General features: G+C 39.0%; 1 protein-coding gene across 1 annotated transcript in view; it reads right to left on the reverse strand.

Moving 5' to 3' along the window:
* GFM1 (G elongation factor mitochondrial 1) overlaps nt 1-21,863 on the reverse strand; it is a 43,087-nt gene that overhangs the window by 18,913 nt on the left and 2,311 nt on the right. Inside the window, exons 3-13 of the mRNA XM_070406908.1 lie at nt 20,855-20,987; nt 20,209-20,413; nt 18,244-18,360; nt 14,445-14,595; nt 13,704-13,861; nt 13,155-13,239; nt 8,358-8,495; nt 6,504-6,605; nt 4,261-4,317; nt 958-1,095; nt 8-90 (exon numbers count right to left, since the gene is read on the reverse strand). Coding sequence (XP_070263009.1) covers nt 8-90; nt 958-1,095; nt 4,261-4,317; nt 6,504-6,605; nt 8,358-8,495; nt 13,155-13,239; nt 13,704-13,861; nt 14,445-14,595; nt 18,244-18,360; nt 20,209-20,413; nt 20,855-20,987 — 1,367 coding nt within the window. The remainder of the gene's footprint in view (nt 1-7; nt 91-957; nt 1,096-4,260; nt 4,318-6,503; nt 6,606-8,357; nt 8,496-13,154; nt 13,240-13,703; nt 13,862-14,444; nt 14,596-18,243; nt 18,361-20,208; nt 20,414-20,854; nt 20,988-21,863) is intronic.

The following is a 21,863-nucleotide window of genomic DNA, read 5'->3' on the forward strand; positions in this document are numbered from 1 at the left end:
TACTTACGGGACAGGGGCAGTAATGGTCTCTCTGAAAGCAACTTTTGGCTTTCCTGTGATACAAGGGCAGCCATATTCTCTTTCCATCCTCTAAAAATAGCAGGAGAAATAATTTCATGGGTATATTTAAATTTAAAAAATAAGCAGAAGAAAAGTCCTAAGAATCTTAATTATTAGAAGCATTCATTTAAATACAATAGGTAAGCAAATGATCAATCTTAAATCATTTAAGTATCTTATAAGGATTAGATACATGATATTAAAAAATACAAACTGTTATATAAGTGAATTCTAACTTAGACTGATTAATTTACACATACATCCTTAATATATCCACTAAAACTTCATTTTTGTTTCATCTTATTACATATTAACTGGAACAGTATATGAATCTGTTGTCAGAATTTTGTACTCTCTCAACTTCAAAGGTATGATCATAACCAGAATTTTTAATCTTAAATCATATATCTTGTTTTCATTCAGATATACAGATCTTTCCTAGGAAAGTACGTGTCCCATCTATCCATTATTTTATCTACATTATGATCTCCAAGTACTGACTTAGAGAAAAAAACAAACAAGAAATGTCCTGAAGAGTGGGAATTGGTGGGCCAACGTTCTCAGCAAGTTTCTTCCTATAGGTTGTCTTCCTAAGGCTGGGACCAGGATATATTCAACAGAACTAACCATTTCCTAGGGATGGATGGATGGTGTAATTGCAAGTCCCCTGCCTCTTGATTCTGGAAGTCTGCCATGTTTTACAAATAAAAAGATTTAGAGATCACAAATAATTATTTTGTAATACTCGGTAGAGGAAGCAGTATACCACATCTGGATACAAACAAGAGTGAGCTTGAACAACCGCTATTAGTTATGGACATTAGAATTATTGACTTTTGTTCTTAACAAAGCACAGACATAAAGTGAACTTAATTTAACTTCCATGCTATTCATTACCTGAGCATAGATTTCCAAGTGTAATTCTCCCATTCCAGATACAATTGTCTCTTTGCTCTCGGTGTCAAAGTGGACTTTAAATGTGGGATCTTCTCTTGTAAACCTGCCAATACCTTTTGAAAATTTCTCCAGATCATTCTTAAAAAAAAGAAAGTCATTACATATTTTACTAATTGTGATATGCAATGACACTGTTGAAAGAACTTTACTGAATGAAATTAAATATATATGTAGTGAAGAAGTAAAGATACTCTACCATCTAGTTCCTAGGCCATACCCTCTGAATGTGTGAGCTTGGACACCACACAGCGAACAGGGAGGATATTGCTAGCTGATAGAATTTTCTTTCCATACAAGATACAAGAATCCAAGACTTAACTCTGTGTCCTTTCCTATTATATTGACAAAAACTGTCCCTTTGTGGAAAATTGCCCGTAGAGCAGAAAGTAGAATATGTGTTACTGTTACATAATCAAAGGAATCAGCATGTTTACCAAGATTCTATTGTAGACTCAAGAGGACAGTTAAGACCAACAGTAAGGCAAATGCTGCATTGAGACTTTCAAAACAATCTGCTTGGATGTGGTTTCATGCATCTTTATTCTCCTTAGATGTAATCTCCTCATGTGGTAAGCAGAATAATGGCCCTCTAAGGATATGCCCTAACCCCTCCCAAACCCGTGAATGCTACTTTACATGGTAAAGGGGACTTTGCAGATGTGATTGAGGTCACAGATATGAATAATTTGGGTAGGCCCAATGTAATCACATCGGCTTCTAAAAAAATGGAAGAGAAATGCAGAAGGGTAGGTGAAAGAGATGTGAAGAGGGAAAAAGGCAGGAAATATCTGAAGCACAAGAGGGACTCATTTCACTGTTGCTGGCACTGAAGATAGGAGAAGGGGGCCAGTCTCTAGGAGCTAGGAACAGCCCTCAGGTGACAGCAAGGAATGGGAACCCCAGCCCTGCAACCACAAGGAGCTGAATTCTTCCCGCAATCGGAGTAAACAGGAAATAAATTGTCCCCTAGAGCCTGCAGAAAGGAACGCTGCCAATCAATATCTTGATTTTAGCCCATTAAGAACCGTATCAGATTTCTCACCTACATAACTATAAAATAATACATTTGTGATGTTTTAAGCCACTAAGTTTGTGGTAATTTTTTACAGTAGCAACAGAAAACTAACACATCCTTGAATCACCAGCATCAATAGCTATTACATGTGCCTGGAGCTGTGTGTCATGTATTTTGTATGTGTTACTTCAAATTCTAACCACAAACCTGCAAGATGGAATTATCCACATTTTACAGGTGAGGAAACTAGGTACAGATAACTCAACTGACTTGCTCAAGGCTACACAGACAGTGCATGGCAAAGCTGAGAATGAATCCTGGGTTGGTCTATCTCCAAAGTCCTTTTCCCTTCCCCCTGCACTCGCCTGCAGGCACTCTCAGCTTTCTAGATCATCCCTACCTCCACTACTGAGGTTCACAGCTTTGTGCAGTGATTTATTCATTTAACTTAATTTACTCCAGCAAGCAGATAATCCTGAGACACCAAAAAAGCCAACCAAACAAACCAAAACAACCTTTTGGATATTGATACATTTGATTTCCCTCCATTATTATAACTATCAAGACAAAAGTCTTACATAAACTCTGAATTCAGGAATGAAGAGCATTACATCTTTACCTTCTAGCCCTGTATATTCTGAAGGGAAAAGCAAAAAATTTAGCAAAGCACTCAGAACAAACTGTGGCATTTGGTATAAGACTTGCCTTTCCTCAGATTTCTGAGATGGAGTAATTTAATGTTTCTTGACACCTCAACATTCTCCTTTCTACAATGAAAAGGGTCTGTAAAATCTCAAGTTCCTCAAAATAAAATAAGTAGAAGCTGTTAATGCATCCATAAGACAAACCAGAGTATGTTCTGTAAATGACATTTCCCAGATGACAAGAGGTCATAAATGTTCACTCAATGCATGAATGAGTTCGTTTCAATACACCATATTAACATGACTGCTATGAATGTCAAAACTAAGACATATCAAAATCATTAAGAACTAAATGATTACAGTTCAAGATCAGAACTAATTCTAAGGGCAAGGTAATGGGAATACAGAACTTATTCAAGTAATCTTGGCTTTGTAAAAAGCTAAATGACATAAAATCCAATCATAAGCTTGTTATGAAAGTGAGAAAAAACAGTCTTATTTGCAGGCTCTCGATGTTATAATCACGCACTTATTTTATAACTACCACAAATTTAGAGATGTATTCTAATCCATGAGGCAGTTAATCTATGCAATATTCTAAAGTACTTTAAAGTGAGGTTTTTCTACAATTTAGGACAAATGGCCATTTCCCCTCTTCCATCCCTTTATAAATCTAGGAAGTTAACTTACCATTCTGGAGCAAATATTATACCTTTACTTAGTAAAGTGTTATTAAGCACAGTCTGATAAACACTTTAGTACCATTAATTTCTTCAAAATACTGAGGAGTAATTACTAGTGACTGGCTGGTAAATTTTATATAAAAGGTGATCTCAATACCAAAATGCCGGGGCTGACCAGCAGACCCTGAGCGATGGATGAATAGATTACTCTGACACTCATTTCTGTAAAAGAGAAGGCTAAGGGGCTTGTTTGACTTTAGGAACCAAAACAGCCAGATTGCCTGCCTCCTTAGGCTTTTTTTGTAACAACAGCTTGAACTAAAATTAACCTCTAGAAACAATCAGCAGGGTAAGTATCCTTGAGAAAGCACATGCTTCTACAACAGTGGTTCTCAACCTTCTGGTCCTTTAAATACAGTCCCTCATGTTGTGACCCCCAACCATAAAATTATTTTCGTTGCTACTTCATAACTGTAATTTTGCTACTGTTATGAATCGTAATGTAAATATCTGATATGCAGAATGGTCTTAGGCAACCCCTGTGAAAGGGTCGTTCGACCCCCAAAGGGGTCGTGACCCACAGGTTGAGAACCGCTGTTCTACAAGGTCCAGTCTTAAAGACTAAACATAGAGATTCCAGCAAAACACCCGGGGGCTCGGACTTGTTTGGAAAAGTCAAGGGAGGGGCTGCCACCTTCAGCAAGTTCCCCCCAGAGGCCCTCGTCTTTCAGAGAATCCTCCTTACAGCCTTTCTAACCAAGTCCCATGCTTCCCCACACCAAACGAGAAATAGAGATCATAAGATTATTGGTTACCACAAGGTACCATGTGCATTGTGGAGACAGATGAAAAAGAGCTCAAGTTTTATTGTGATATACTGAATGTTAAATCAAAGTCCTACCTTGTTAGAAGGCTTCATTGCTATTGAAATAACAGGATCAGGAACATGAATTGACTCCTAAAATATTGTTAAAAAAAAAGAGAAGAATTCAAATATAGCACTGTATGGGTCAGGGTCAGGGATGGATTAACTTTAACACGTTAAGTGCTAAGCATGTTTTGTCTTCCTTTCCGTTTAGCCCGCAATATCAGATTTCACCAGTAAGTGATGAGGTTTGGACGGAAAATATAGTGTCAGTCACCGGTGACTGACATGGTGCTTAATGTGTTAATGTTCTACTTATAAAGAACAAAAGCACTCAATATCTTTAGGCTAGACAATATATATATCTTGGTCTGTCTGAATTAAATAAACAAATATATTAATATAATATTTTAATAAAGGTGTCCACTTATATGATCTCCTTCCTCCCAAAACAATAAAGTATTTATTTATTTACTTAACTGTTTAAGACCCTTAAGTTTATTGACACTTTCAGTTTAACATAATCATTTAATAAATCCAAATGCTGAGATGTGGAATTCTTATCAGCTGGCAGCTACATTTATTGTTGGTATCTTCTGGTAAGTTATTTAATCAAATTTATTATGATCACTGATAAGAGAAACAGAGAAAGGGCACTAGACTCTTTATACGTGATACCTCATTTAATCAACCACAACTCTGAAAGGCAGATATTATCTCCACCATACAAATAAAATCTTAAAGGCATGGAAAGAATATAAAGTAATGTGACTAAAGGCTAGTGGGTAATATAGTGCAGAGGTGAGTCTCTAACCAGGGCCTACTTGCTTCAAAGCCTCAGTATTTTCCACAGCCTCCAGTCCCTTCATATTGCTCATAACAAGCCTGGAGAGAAAGCCTTATAATCATACTCATAAAGCATTCCTCTTATGTACAACCCCGAAAAGCCTGTACATATTTATGACTTTTGTAGTGTCTTAAATCAACATTAAACCAGACATCAGAGAATATTTTATGCTAAAACACTAGTTATAAAATTATGGATCTGTTATATGATCTAGGAAACATTATAGTGTGTGCCTGTTCTTACATAAATGGACCAGTTCTTACATAAATGACTCATTGTGAATTTGCTCACTGCAAGTTACCTACCCCTAAGTACTCATACTCTTTCTTTACTGAATTCAGTAGAGAGTCTTACTGTAGCACAGCCTGCTTTCCTAAAGGGGCACAAATGGAAAGTGAGGGAATTCAAAGGCGAGAACTGCCTAAGCATGTGTGGAGGAGAGACTATTCCATGATGTGACCTCTGTCTGGACCACGAGCTGAACTGGGCCAGAACGGAGATTGCTTGACCGCAAACCCCCCTTAGAGACTATCTGACGGTAATTAATGTTCACTCTGACATAAATAAGCAATGAGCTGGTTCCCGGAACAGGTTGTTGTCCTGACCTGGTCATGCATGTTAAGTAATTTCCACACCAGGTAACATTCATGTACTAGTAACTGTGACTATTCCCCGTTTTTACCCCATATGATAATTTTCTGGCTCCTGTAAGGAGGGTGGAGACTGTCCACTTCATCTTGCAGCTGCCCAGAAAGTGCCTCCTATGTAATTTTCCCTTAAGGAACTCTGTTAGTTGCCAGAATGGAGTGGCCTGCCTCTTTCTTCAGTTTTTCCCTGCTCTCCATTTACAGAGGTAGATTTTCAGGGTCAGGGCTTTTCTAGGGTCTACGTGTATTAAGAGCATGTTCTTCCCTTCAGGGTCCCTCCGTGATGAAAAGGGACCTATGAGTTCCACAGAGCAGGTTGTCACCATTAAGTCAGACAGTCTAGTTGCATTTGGTGCCCTTCTGTTATGTGATCCCAAGCCTGCCTAAATGTTAGTCTGGTCTTACAATTCTTGAGGGAAGGGTCTACTCTGGCTGCTGAGTTAGTAAGGAAGGAACATCCCATGGGGACCAGCCTGATGATGGTGATAGCAATTAGAGAGGTACCCACAATGGGAAAAAATCTCAGGGTAGAGTCAGAGCTAGTCAGGTGCATCTAAATGTTGAAGAATCATGGAATGACTTTACTAAAAAACACCCAGATAAGTTAGTTTACACAGAACACCTGTCCACCTGACATTTAAAGAGCCACAACCAAGCTTACTTGATGCCTGCAGCACTACTCAGTGAAAACTTGTGGTTGTTTTTCTGAAATGTTAAATGTATCACATAAAAACACACACTTTTGAGACACAAGTGAAACACAGCTTTGAAATTAAATGACTTACCATAGAAAGTCCACTATTATCTTTGTTTGTGAATGTGTCTCCACTAGCACAGTCAATGCCAAATAATGCACAGATGTCTCCAGCAAATACTTCCTCAACATCCTAAATAAAGAAATAACACAAAAATGACACTTACAAGTAATACCAATCAGAACAGGGTGACTAAAGAGTACTTGCACAATAAGCACACTGCACATAAATAAATATGGCAGAATCTTACCATGGATTTTATAAAGAATTAGCTAAACCAATGCAACATCAACAATCAACCACAGCAAGCCAGACCTTAAACTGGGCCCTTATTTAAGCCACCTCTCAATAGACAAGATTTTACTTTAAGCGGAAACTCAGAGTTATGGCATCATTTTGGAGTATCTGCAGTATGGAAAAAACAGAGTCTCATAGTTCTAAAGTTATTTCTATGGAATTAAAAAGCATGTACTATAGCCCAACTAGTGTGGCTCAGTGGTGGAGCAGTGACCTATGAACCAGATGATGACGGTTTGATTCCCGGTCAGGGCACATGCCCAGGTTGCAGGATCAATCCTCAGTTGGGGGCATGCAGGAGACAGCCGATAAATGACTCTCTCTCATCATTGATGTTTCTCTCTCCCTTTCCCTTCCTCTCTGAAATAATAAAAAGTATATATTTTTTAAAAAGCATGTACTATATGTTGCCACAGTCCAATAATCAGATATGTATGACAAAGGTGTACAAGAAAAACCTTCAAAGGAAGTTTTGAAAACAAAGGCAGGACAATGGAGCCCACTTTACTTAAAATAATCTTAATTTCTCACAGATTCAAGCAGTTAAAAAAACAGGAAATCGAAGAACAAAGCATTGTGCCTCTAAACTTCCTTGTTTTTGTCCTTTTATATGGACAGTTCATTCATAACAGCTGTGGCTGTGAATGAGCAAGTATGTGTGTGTCATACTTCAATAGTTATACAGCTGTACAATTCTCCTACCTTCTGGTCCATGAAACAGCTGTGACAATCTCTAATCCCTCTGGCTGCCCCCTGCTGCCTATCTCTTAAAACAGTAATTCTGTCCAATTTTGAAAGACTGCCTATTCATCTTCTAGGAGATACAAAGGTTATGGACACCAAAAATTACTGAACATATGAAGATTCTGCTCAATTAATAAATTTCCCCAGGAATACAGAGCTGAACTGGGAAAGGGTGAGAGTAGGAGACAACCTTGCACACTCAGTATTCCTACCAAGGCCTAATCATCCTATGGACCACAGAAAGCTAGGACAGATTCAGAGCCAATTCAAGAATTCAAGAGAAATTTATCTCCCAGACCACACTTTGAGAGGTTTTAAATCTTCAGATAGAGTCTAACACCATTATGGCCCTTCTTGGGGTTGGTTCTACAAATATAAAGCTTTAGTGTTAAACAGAACTTTCAGACCTGCCATATTTTAGAAAGTAAATTCACTGAACAATGTGTGAAATTATATGTGAGTTTACTACTCTCACTTACCTTTGAGAAGAACAGTTCCATTGTCCAGAAACCTATTATCCTCTTTGTAATGATGGCTCTTGAGGAAAATGTTGAATTTGTGGTTCTGAGTCATAGGGAATTAATTGCCCCTTCTCCTTAACCTTGGCCATTGAGGAAATACAGCTAACTCACAAATAGTGGTATAAACTGTGTTCTTAACATCTACTAATTTAGCCTATACTAAAATGCTACATCAAAACTGCAGCACACCTAACTAAAAAGGAAGAAGCTAGGAAAACATTCAACTGGAAGTGATTTTCTTGTGGGGCTCAGAATACCAAGAAGACAGATCTATTTCACCTGCACTAGAGAATTTCTGACCTCTCAGTGACCAGGCACTTGCCTCCATCATGTCAGCATGCATGCGAACCAGCCGCTGTACCCGCACTTTCTTTCCTGTTCTCGTGTTGTAGATGGTGTCCCCCTTCTTCAACTCTCCTTGATAATTGCGAACATAAGTTAGTTGTCCAAATCGACCTGCCTAGAAGTCAAGATTGGGTAAGGGCAGAAAGAATAAAAAAGAAACATAAGAATCAAAGTCAGGAGGAAAACTTCACAACTATCTCCAAATATTATCTTATCAATTTTAGTAGTTTTCAACACAGGTAAATTAAACTATTGTGTTATTCTTTTCGGCATCACAATCCGAGATACTACTTGTGCTTCCTCTGAAATAAAAGTTATTAGAAAAAAATTTTAAAATTACTTATGTAAGGAATTATCCTTTTGTCTTATAATATTATTTTGTAAGTTCAGTTTAACATAGATATAAAAATAAGGTATAATGATTGTAAAGACAACAAAAACATCATTAGAAATAGCAAGACATTTAAAATACTTTGATAGTCACCTGGAAAGTTATACAATAAGAGTTTTGTAAAGTGACTGAATATAAAATGAATGATTAAGGATCAATTTCTCCTGAATAACAACTAGATATGTATTTAAAGGTTGCCAATGCTTCCCATATTAATTTAACACAACAGCAATCAAAATCCCAAGATAAAATTTTAAACATTTAATTAGTGATTTTAAAAGTCACTTAGAAGAATGGATAAAAATAAAAAGTTTTGAAAAACTATGGTAATGAGAAGAAACTAAGACTAATATAAAAACATATTAAATATTCCAAAATTTAAAAAGTATAGAACTAGCACAAATTAGACTGAACAACCCACAAATATATAGTACAAATGTCTAAAATGTTAAATTCATTTATCAATAATGATAAAGAAAGCATGACCGTCAATGGAAAAGTACAACATTGTTCAAAACTGGTAACTGGACAACTGTTCTTGGATTGGAGAAACATTTGGATCCTGCTTCATAGCACACAGCAAATCAAATTCCAATTAGATTAACAATAAAAAAAATCCCACCATAAAAAAGTAGAAAAATATTTATTAAATATATTCAAAGAAGAGGGTTTCTAAGGTTAAGAATGACTAAGGACAAAGACTGATAGATTTGACTATATAAATCTTAAAGTACTAATTGTTTTTAACAAATCATCTTTATTAGAGAAAGTTCTTACAAATAAGTAAGATACTTTGATCCTCATTTTAGAAAAAGAAATAAAGACAATTACAAAAGAGAAAATACAACTGCATAATAAAAACAGTATATGAAAAAAATATTCTCTATCATTAGGAATTAAGATGAAATATTAAAATATTTTCATTTATGAATTCAGTAATAATTTTTAATAAATAATATTCATTGCTAATAAAGATTCACTGAAATAATCCAATACATTAATTCTGAGTGTATGAAAACTATTTGGCAATACAAACCATCAGATGTTAATATATTCCATACCTTTAATTCTATAATTGCTATTCTAGGGATCCTAAGAATATATTCCTAAACACATTTTTAAAAGCTTTATGCAAAAAATTGGCACTGCAATGTTACTTCTACTTTTTAATTTAAAATTACTTTTTCCTCATTTTAGAGGTAATAAGAAGTATATTGTAAAGTTTTAAAAATAAAAATCTAGGAAAAAGCCCCCAAAATATAATTCCATCTATACCACTGTTAATACTTCCAACTTATCTACCTTTCTTCTCACATTAAAATATTATGAACAGAAGCAACAATACCCCAACAAAAAGCACACCCAGTGATCAAATCTTGGTTTATAAAACCATTCTCTCTTAAAAGAAACCAGGACCCCTAAAGAAGTGGCTGATTCTAAGGCTGAGGCAGGGAATATATCAGATAAGCCTGGAGCATCCTGTAGTGCCAGCAAGTGAGAAAGTAGTCAGAAAGCAAACACTGGAGAATCAGAGACTCAGGAGCCAACTGCAAGAGCTGCAATGGCCAAATCAGTCAATCTAGGCACCAAAATAAGTAACATACTACTCAACTGTAACTCAAAGTACAAAATAAATACCCATTAGTTCATACTGATATAAATAAATAAATGGGGGTGAAAAGACAACTCTCCCATACAGAAGAATCCTATCTAATAATAGACAAACATGGTAATTAACCATAACTTTGCTACCCTTCCCATTGGCTAATCAGGGCGATATGCAAATTAACTGCCAACAAAGATGGCGGCTAACTGCCAACAAAGATGGCGGCTAATTTGCATACGTAGGCTCAATGATGGGAGGGGAGAGGGGAAGGACGGAGGAACGGTGATCGGAAACCCAGGCAGCAGGCAAGAGCCAGGTGGCAGGGTAAAGGCACTTTGCCCTACCCCCTGCCCTGGATCCAAGAACCCGGGCAAAGGCCCGCCCCCCAGCTGGTGATCAGAGAAGCCGGGCGGGGCAGAGAAGAGGCCGCCAGTGTCTGCCTCTTCCCTGCCCCCTACCCTGGTGGTGATCGGTGACCCCTAGAGGCAGGGAGGGACCCAGAACACATGGAAGGCGTCCTGCCTGGTAGCGGGGTACCTGATCGCATCCCCGGTGATGAGGCAGGGAGGGACCCAGAACACGCGGAAGGCGTCCTGCCTGGCCGTGGGGGACCGATCATGTCCCTGGCGATGAGGCAGGGAGGGACCTAGAACACGCGGAAGCCAGGTCTTTTTTTCTTTTTTAGATTGTGTAATTATTTATTACAAATAAACAGTGGTTTCACATCTGTCAAAAACGGGTCCTCTTTTTATATGTGTGTGCAGGTTCTGATGTACAAGAAAGGGTCATGTGCTTAGTTCATCCACGCAAAGCTCACAGGTACATCACTAAATACTTTAAAATAGAATGATCTCTTTTTGAACCAATCTGTTTAGATTCAGGATTAGTAAAACAGTATGGAACTAATGAAATACAGTGATAAGAATTAGGAAGTGTGACACTGATGGTTCTGGGCATGTGAAGGGTGAGGGACAGAAGGGTATACATGGCCTTCCCTTCAGTTCTGCTGGAGAGATGAGCTCTGAGGGCCAGAGCTGCTCCATGCCCAGAGGAGGTGGGTGTGGTCAGTGGCTCTGTTTCAGAACTTCTTGCCAAGCAGAGACCTTACCCGACCCACAGGAACCTTTTTACTCCAGAAAACAGAAACAGCCAGTTCCCAATGGGCATGGGAAAACCAGTGTCCCCTCCTGTGCACGGTGTCCTGATGGGGTGACGGGGGAGGTGGGTGAGGGGAGCAGTGCAGAGTTGTTAGGCAGCTGGAGTGGGAGTGGAAAGGCCATGAAATGTCCACAGTCCTGGCTGTGCCCATGGCCTGGGCTGCTCCTCCAGGCCCTGGCTGAGGGATTAGGGCTGATTCTCTCGGGAAGGGAATATTCCATGGATGGAAGATTTACAGGCTCAGGGTGGGCCATGTGTTAGTTTGGGGCAAATCCCTCAACATTCCTGTTGCCAAGCCCTCAAAGGAATGAGGCAGAGGCACCCCTCACCCCCAAGACCCCTTCGTGGACGTTTTAGCATCTACATGATTTTTAATCCCTTCAGGGAGACTTTCTATCCTGCAGTCCCATCCCACCCCACTGTTACTGTTTGTCTGCAAGCTGGGTCGAGCATCAAGGGGAAGGGGAGGTTTATACTTACTGAAAGACTACTGATCCTACCGGGAAACCAACCTGTTTACTGTACTGTTTTAAATATCATACCCTTTATATCCTGTATATTGGCTTCTTTTAAATAAAGTGAAATGTCTTAGAAAAAAAAAAAAGGCAAGGCAGGGCGGGACCCAGAAGAACAATATGGGGAGTGCCACTCAGCCAGAAGCTGGCTCATGGCTGGCCAGCGCAGTGGTGGTGGCGGGAACCTCTCCCACCTCCGTGGCAGCACTAAGAATGTCCAACTAATGGTTTAGACCTGATCCATTGGGGGCCTAAGCCTTTAGTTGGACATCCCCCAAGGGCTCCCTGGCTGCCAGAAGGATGTCTGACTGCAAGGTTAGGCCTGATCCCCCGGGGAGTGGGCCTAAGTTAACAGGTGGACATCCCCCAAGGGGTCCTGGACTGTGACTGGGCACAGGCCAGGCTGAGGGCCCCCCGCCCTCCCCCCGCACAAATTTTTGTGCACCGGGCCTCTAGTCCTATATAATAAAAGCCTAATATGCTAAGTGTCTGGTTGTCCATTCAACCAATCAAAGCATAATATTCTAATGATATGCTAAGGCCACTCAACCACTCACTATGATGTGCACTGACCACCAGGGGGCAGACGCTCCGACTGGTGGGTTAGCTTGCTGCTGGGGTCCGGCCAATCAGGACTAAGCGAGATGGACCGGACATGCCCTGGAGCTCCCCCTTGGGCCCTCCCCGGCTGGCCCACCTCCCGCATCCCTCCCCGGCCCAGATCGTGCGCCGGTGGGGTCCCCCAGCGTGGCCTGCGCCCTCTCGCAATCCAGGACCCTTTGGGGGGTGTTGGAGAGTCAGTTTCAGCCCAATCCTGCAGGCCAGGCCGAAGGTCCCCACTGGTGCACGAATTAGTGCACTGGGCCTCTAGTATCAAATAAGGAGATACTGCTCCCTCAAGGAGGTAGAGCATAATTCCCCACTCAAGTATGAGATGTGCATAGTAACTTCCTTCTAAAAAGTCAGTATAGAAAGGGGGGAAAAAAGAGTAATAGTGGAGAAACTTATAGCCAAATCTGTCAGAAGAGTCACTTAGCAATAGGAATGAAAGCCTAAAAGAAGATTTCTATATATAGCAGTTAAGTACATTAGCAAGCAACTTACCTCCAGTTTAAAAGCCAGGCCTACAAATGAGTGGGAATTGTCTCGGTTGGAGTTCATTAAGATTTTGGTTTTTTCTTTTGAGTCACTTAAAATAAAAGAAATATAACTGTGAGATGCAACAACTGATATTTCTTTTATATCAATTTGTTTCATCAGAGTATTATCTAAGAAAAAGCACATCAGTTACTACATTGTGATAAGATCAGAGGAAATGGGGAAAAAACCGCACAGAAATGGTCTTGTAGAGAATTTTCTAAAGATTTAAATCTTGAGGGATAATATATCACACTTCTAACTCACAAATAAAATACAATATGGGAAATGGGATAATGAATATTTTTTGTATATTCCAAAATTGTTACCCAAATAGAAATGGTGATTGTTTTTGTAAAGTATGAAAAATAACACAAATACAACATAACTAGAAAAATCATTCTTACATTCTTTCATAGTGCACAAATGTAAAAGTCAGTATAGAAAGGGGGGAAAAAAGAGTAATAGTGGAGAAACTATTTCTGCATAAACTAAGAATCAATTTCCAAGACTTACTCCTCCTGGTTGAGCATAGCATAATTCTGGACTTCAGATGGATTTGGGAGGTAGTCTAAAACAGCATCTAAAAGAGGCTGAACTCCTTTGTTCCTCAAGGCACTTCCCAAAAAGACAGGAGTAAATGACCTACTTAAAGTAGCTCTGCGGATTGCAAGCTACAAAAGGAAAAAAAAAAAAGTAATGATTAGTCAATCTTAAAAATTACATCTGTGTTTCAGATCAATTACAAACCAACAAATAAATGAATTAATACACTTTGGAGTACTGGCTCTAGTGGAGACTAGGATCATGTAGGCCCTCTATAACTTGAGGTCAAAATTCAAAACAAAGGAGAAAAAAAAAAAAAAACAGTTCCTTTTTCAGGCCTAGGAAGCTGCTTTAACACTCTTGAAATGTCACTCATTTTTAATTTGGTAAAAAAATATATATACAACGCGGGCTGGTGTGGCTTGGGGCTGAGCATCAACCCATGCACTGAAAGGTCACTGGGTTGGAATTCTGGTTAGGGCACATATTCCGGTTGCGGGTTTGATCTCTAGTTGGGGTGCATGCGGTCAAGGGCATGTACCTTGGTTGCAGGCTCAATTCCTGGCCCTGGTAAGGGCGCCTGCAGGAGGCACAAATCGATGTGTCTCCCTCACATCCGATGTTTCTCTCTCTGTCTCTCCCCATCCCTTCCATTCTCTCTAAAAATCAATGGAAAAATATTGAGTGAGGACTTATTTTGAAAGTACTTGCCTTTAAATCAGAAATTGAGGGGATCTTTTCTTCCAGGAACATCTCACCAAGCTGCTCGTCTGAATTAGCAACACTTTCAATCAGCTCCTGGCGGTGGTCAGCTGCCGCAGCCCTGAATTCCGCTGGAATTTCCCCATAGCGAACAATCTGACTAAGAAATGTTTATATTGGTACTTTAAGGATGTACAATCAAATATATAAAGCACCAATGAAAATGTTAAACTAATAGCTAAAATATCTTTTTAGATGAGAAAGAGCTCTGATATATTTGTATTAATATGGCAAATAACACTAATGTATATCTTTAAAATTCAGACAGATAATGGGCAAAACAGGCAAAGCAAATTGCTCCAGATTGAACTATTAGTAAACGGAAGAGCCAAGATGCAAAGCCAACCTGGCTCCATGTGAGCACCTGAAAATTCTATTAACCAAATTATTCCAAACATCACAGTCTCTTACAGGCAGGATTAGAGACCCAATTATTCCTTCCCAAAGTAACAAACCCAATCACACAATTTTAACACAGAATACTCCATTTTGTAGTAAAAAAAGTTTACTAATATTTGACAAAGGAGGCAACAACATACAATGGAGTCAAGACAGTCTCTTCAATAAATGGTGTTGGGAAAATTGGACAGATACATGCAAAAACATGAAACTAGACCACCAACTTACACCATACACAAAAATAAACTCAAAATGGATAAAGGACTTAAACATAAGACGGGAAACCATAAAAATATTAGAGGAACCCACAGGCAGCAAAATCTCAGACATATGCCGAAGCAGTATCTTCACCAATACAGCTCCTAGGGCATTGGAAACTAAAGAGAAAATAAACAAATGGGACTATATCAAAATAAAAAGCTTCTGCACAACAAAAGAAACGATCAACAAAACAACAAGAAAGCCCACTGCATGGGAGAACATATTTGCCAATGTTATCACCGATAAGGTTTTAATCGCGAACATTTACAGGGAACTCATACAACTTAACAAAAGGAAGATAAACAATCCAATCAAAAAAATGGGCAAAGGACCTAAATAGACACTTTTCGAAAGAGGACATTCAGAAAGCCAAGAGACATATGAAAACATGCTCAAAGTCACTAATCATCCGAGAGATGCAAATCAAAACAACAATGGGGTACCATCTCACACCTGTCAGAATGGCTATCATCAACAAATCAACAAACGACAAGTGCTGGAGAGGATGTGGAGAAAAGGGAACACTCATGCATTGCTGGTGGGAATACAGACTGGTGCAGCCACTGTGGAGAACAGTATGGAATTTCCTCAAAAAACTAAAAATGGAACTCCCATTTGATCCAGTGATCCCACTTCTAGGAATACATCCCAAGAAACTAGAAACACCAATCAGAAAGAACATACACACCCCTATGTTCATAGCAGCACAATTTACCATAGCTAAGATTTGGAAACAGCCTAAGTGCCCATCAGCAGATGAGTGGATTAAAAAACAGTGGTACATCTACACAATGGAATACTACGCTGTGGTAAAAAAGGAATTCTTACCATTTGCTACAGCATGGATTGAACTGGAGAGCATTATGCTAAGCGAAATAAGCCAGCCAGAGAAAGATAAATATTACATGATCTCACTCATTTGTGGAATATAATGAACAACATACTGATGAACAAAAACAGATCCAGAGACAGAGAAACATCAATCAGACTGTCAAACCTCAGAGGGAAGGTAGAGGAGGGCGGGTGTAAGGGGGAGAGCAGGGGTAAGGGGGAGAGATCAACCAAAGGACTTGTATGCATGCACATAAGGCTAACCAATGGATACAGACACCAGGGGGGTGAGGGCATGAGTTGGGGGGGGGCAATGGGGTTATAAGGACACATATGTAATACCTTAATCAATAAAGGAAAAAAATACGGAAAAAAAAGGTTTACTAAAAACGACAGCCGAAACCGGTTTGGCTCAGTGGTTAGAGCGTCGGCCTGCGGACTGAAAGGTCCCAGGTTCGATTCCGGTCAAGGGCATGTGCCTGGGTTGCGGGCACATCCCCAATGGGAGATGTGCAGGAGGCAGCTGGTCGATGTTTCTCTCTCATCGATGTTTCTGACTCTCTATCTCTCTCCCTTCCTCTCTGTAAAAAATCAATAAAATATATTAAAAAATAAAAATAAAAATAAAATAAAATAAAATAAAAAAATAAAAACGACAGACACTTCAACCTTAGCCCATTCTCCATTCCTTAGTAGAGGCCAAATAGGTAAGAGACACAGATAAAATATATACAACCAAGAAGTGAATATACTTGATATTTAGAAATATTAGTACGAAAGTTTTCAAAGTATCTTTAAAATGGAAACTAATGTCAAAAAAAATAATAATCTTTTCAGAAAACATGTACCTAAATAAAAAAGCAAAAGCCAATTGCAAATACTTCTAAAGAATGTTCTTCATAGTCTTTAGAACTTAATTTCTTCCTTTCTGTTAAGCTCTTTAGTGCTTAGACTTTTATGTCAGAATCAAAATATACAAATCCAGTGGTCCAGGCTGGAAAAGGGGGCAGGTATATTAAGAAGTGCCATCTCCAGTTCTGATGTGCAACAAGTTTAAAAGCCTCTAATTTAGAAGACAGAAACTTGTGCCCTGGTAATTCTGGGGAAGTGGATTTGTTTGTTTATTTACAAACATTTTTTGAGTCCCTATTATGTACCAGACACCTCTAGGGCTGGGGAAAATAGCAATGAATAAAGTTGATAAAAAATCCCTGTCCTCTTGGGCCTTACATTGTAAGGAACAATAAACAAACTTGTTGTCATTACTCAGTTGTAACACAAGAGGTGTGAGAAACACTTCATCTGCTGGACAGCTCCCATCTTTTTCCTGCCCACAAGGTGGCTGATCAAGATAAATTCTGTTTAACTGATCACGACACCCTTTACCTACCCACCAGACCAGCAATCCTAGTTCCATAGCAAAGGAAGGAAACCCCTCAAGAAGTACCTTTGGAAAAACTGCCAGGCTGCTGAGACCACTACTCAGAACAAAGGGTCATTTATGATTCCCCCACATTGTCTAGATTAGTGGCACTGAAAGTGTGGTCTGTAGACCTGCAACATCAGCGTCTTTGAGAGCTTTCCAGAATGCACATTCCAGGCCCCACCCTAAGAGCTACTGAATCAGAATCTCTGGAGGTGGTCACAGGAATATGTGTTTGTTAAAGCTCTCCAGGTGATTTTCCTGAATGCCATGGTTTGATAATCACTGAGAAACCATAGTGATTTACATGCAAAAGTCACTCAAAAGTTGATTGATGAACCAAATACCATGTCATTTACCAATTTGCTTCTTGTATTGCCTAAACCACATCTGTACAATCTTTAATTGCTTTTTACATAGTAGTCTTTTTATCTTTGCAATACCATGAAGTAGGTAGAGGGAATATTTATGATGCGTATTTTCTTTCCAGTTTTTATCACAATATCCAGGATGTAGCTGCCCCCCTAAAAGTTCGCAGACTGAATGAATGAATGCAACATTACATTACTAGCTCAGGCTGAAGGCCTCCTTCCACCATACCATGCAGGTCATAATACAATTCAAATATATTACCCAACAAGTAACGTACTCTCCCTTGGAATGAATACTAGGCAAAATGGGAAGCAACTAGGATTAAAGGCAGTAAAACAAAATCATCATAGAGGATATTCTTCCAGCCATATTTCAAAAGTTGTTTGTTTAAATAACTCATCCTTTTCCTTCTCTTCAATATCTTTTAAAATGTAAGAGTTATTTAATGTTTTTAATACTTACCCAAAGTCTCCATCAAAATAGATGGCTCGTTCCTCAATAAGATCTATAATACCTTTAAAGTCACCCTCCAAACCAATGGGTATCTGCACAAATGCTGCGTTATGATTTAGTTTAGACCTGAAAAATAAAAATACACACTTTTACCTCCTTTTTTCTCCCCAAATCCCTTTGAAATTAAAAAAAAAAAAATGTAATGGTAGATGCTGTTTACTTTGGGAGGGGGTGTCATCAGCAGTCAGAACAGAAGATATAAAGCAGCTGAGAACAGACTGACAGCCAAACTCATCATGCTCATGAAGCTACAACCCTATTTGGGCAATAAAAAGAACTCTAAAAGGATAGTAGGATAACTATGTCCACATCTCATTCTTGAACAGCTGACTCTAGCGAAACAGAATACAGCTATCTGAAGGGAAATTCTTGGGGGAAAACTCTCAGAGCAGGTGTTAAAGTCAGACCCTTATTACCAGCCTATAACTACATCAGGCACATCTACTGAATAAAACCTACACTCACAGACAGGGATTCTCACTTAAAGAGAAATATGTTCTAGCTACCTAGATTCTAGGTGCCCATCTATGATTACGGCTAGATAACTAGGAATCAACAAATAATTGAAGGAAATCAATAGCTTGAAAGAGAGGTCTGAGCTCAAGAAATAGTACTAACCTCCAAGGAGAGAGATACTAGAAGAAAATAAAATGTAAAAGTCTGAGAAGTAATTATCTCTATTAATAAAAATATTGCAATAAAAGAGAAAGTGTATGGAAATTAACTATATATAATTGCTGAAATTAAAAAGAACAAACAGGCTAAATAACTGAAGGGATGCGGATGAATAGCAGATTAGTGAACTAGAAGACTGACCTCAAGAATTAGTCATTGCCCAGTCCAAAACAGAGAAAGTATGGCACAGAGACCAGATGCAGAAATTAAAACACAGAGACCAAATGAAGTTTCAAAATCTGTTTAAAGGGAGTTACAAAATGAGAAAACAGGTAAAAAGGGAGTGGAGTAAACCAAATTAGTCAAATAGATGCAAAAAGAGAATACTCCTAAAATTCAGAAAAAGACTTAGTAGAAAGAGTACCTATATTGCAAACCACAATTAATATATAGTCATAAAGATGAAAAGTAAAAATGTTTCCTTTTCCCAAGAAAATTTTACAAGTATCCAATAAAGGACAAATTTTACTCTCATATTCTCAAATATATCACTTTTATCAAAGTGCATACAGCAATACAGTCACTTAAAGTTCCTCAATACCGGATCTTTTGTCATCAGACACATCACTCTCAGTCTTTCCATTATCATGAACTTTGCTGCCTGTGTCTTTCTTGTGTCTATCAGCTCTCTCTTGTGAAATGAGCTCCACTTACACATCTACAAGAGGTGAAAAGTGAGACTGACTCTTTTCAAAGGCTATCTGAAAATATATAGAATTGTGCAACGCAACACGCTATAAATACCACTGGGTTATCCCTGGCACAGAGCGGAAGTGTTCCTGTTGTCTTAGCAGGTATTTGACCATGAGAGCAAGGAAATACAGCATACTACTTCAGGACATTAATTAAATTCTTCAAGTAAAGGTTAAACTAAAGGGGATCCTCTAGATTTGTCTAAATAAACACAAAGTACTTTTAGAATCTACTTTAGATTATAACTTCTCTAATTATAGCAAAACAGCATAAATTGCCAGATTACTTTCTGACTTCACCTTCAGCATCCCTACAATTCAAGTAGTATTTTCCCCATTTTACAGAGAAGGCAGTTGATGAGGTCACACCATAATCCAAAACCAAACTACTGACTTCAATGCACCATTTACTAAATCACTCAATAAATTTAAAAGGGGGGGAGGGGGGGGGATATAAGGATAAAGCTTAATGACACTGAATTAATTGTTCTGGATATAAAGTTTATCATGCAGATCATCACACCCCTGTTCTTCTAAGGATCAGTACCTCATTTGCTGCAGCGCCCTGGCGGGGTTGGAGCCCATTCGGTCCAGTTTGTTAATGAAAGTGAGAAACGGAACATTGTAGCGCTTCATCTGCCGATTCACAGTCATGGTCTGGCACTGCACCCCTCCGACTGCACAGACAACAAGGATCGCGCCGTCCAGCACTCTCAGGGCCCTTTCAACTTCTATTGTGAAGTCCACATGCCCTAAATGAGACAAGTGTGTGAGGGTTTTAGAGAGCAGCCTGAAGTTTTATAACATGCACAATTAAAAGTTTCTGTATCTCTGCTCATCACATAAGGCTTCTAATTAGAAAGTAAATTTTAAAAATCACCAATCCCATTCACTCACCATAAGGTCCAGGGGTCCAACAAGATCACTTCAAAAAGATACATGGGCATGGGAACCTCTGGAATCAGCTGCAACATGCAAAAGGCACGAACCTTCCTACTCACAAGTGATTAGCACTATTTTTCAGGGAAACCACAAAAGGATGAGGCGCTCTAGGTCCCACGTCAAACTTCTCTGATAGAGACTCAGTCACGCTTTTGAGTATTATTTGATACACACACATAAGCTGTGGCACAGCAGAGGAAAGAGCTCACTGTGTGCTGCCCAAACAAGCTGCAATAAAGCAGAAACCTCACCAGGAGTATCTATGATGTTGATGTTGACATCTTTCCAAATGGTATAGGTGGCCGCTGACTGAATAGTGATTCCTCTTTGTCTCTCTAGTTCCATGGAGTCCATGACAGCACCAACTCCATCTTTACCTTTCACCTAAACACAAGCACAGCAATTCAGAGTTCTCTGTCCCTGCATTCTAAGAAGCAAAGACATTTTTACAGAGATGGAACCAGAGCGCAGGTAGTTAAATGATGCAATTAGCAGAGAAGTCTCATTTGTCAAACCGTATCATCTCACGACATAGAAAGCTGATTACAGATTCTGCCCTCCATTACCTGCCTAACCCTTTTTTCATCCGCTCTCAGCAACTACTGCCATAGAGCAGTCACCCAGTCTTAGAGCCATCCCTGCCCCTTCGGCACTGCTCCTGCCCGCCAGCCCTCTGCTGGTCTGTGAGGAGCTGTTCAGAGAACAGCTTCTGCCTGCTCAGCTATATGTGGATTTCGAGGCCCGGGAGGGGAGGATTCAGCTTTTAAAGTATGCGATTTAAAACGATGATCTTCATCTGAAGGAATATTTTTAAATGGAGAGTTAAGCTACTCATTGATATATAATTTCTTCAGGAGAGTTTCTTAAAAGTTTTTTTCCTGATACCTAATTTTTTAACTATTAAGCTCATACTATGCATCATTTTTAATCTTTTTTGCCACTTAACATTATAAACATCTCTCCATAACATTAAAAAAAGTATGTAAATACCTATTTTAATGGCTGCTTAAGGATACATCACATTACGTAATTTAACATTCTCAAAAGACCACCTACTCAGTATACCTACAATGATGATCACTAGATCGATTCCTCAGAGCAATATTTCAAGCCTACTTGAGCTATACACTGTGTAATATGATTTTGATTAAGGATCCACTGCTACCATTCTTTAAACCTTTCAGGTTTTGTAAAGTTTATTAAATCATAGCCACAAAACAATTAAAGCCAAGCTCCAACTAATCGGGATCAACACAAACC

This window comes from Myotis yumanensis, unplaced genomic scaffold (assembly GCF_028538775.1).
Source record: "Myotis yumanensis isolate MYYU_CA2020_CCGP unplaced genomic scaffold, mMyoYum1.0.hap1 SCAF_2, whole genome shotgun sequence".
NCBI lineage: Eukaryota > Metazoa > Chordata > Mammalia > Chiroptera > Vespertilionidae > Myotis > Myotis yumanensis.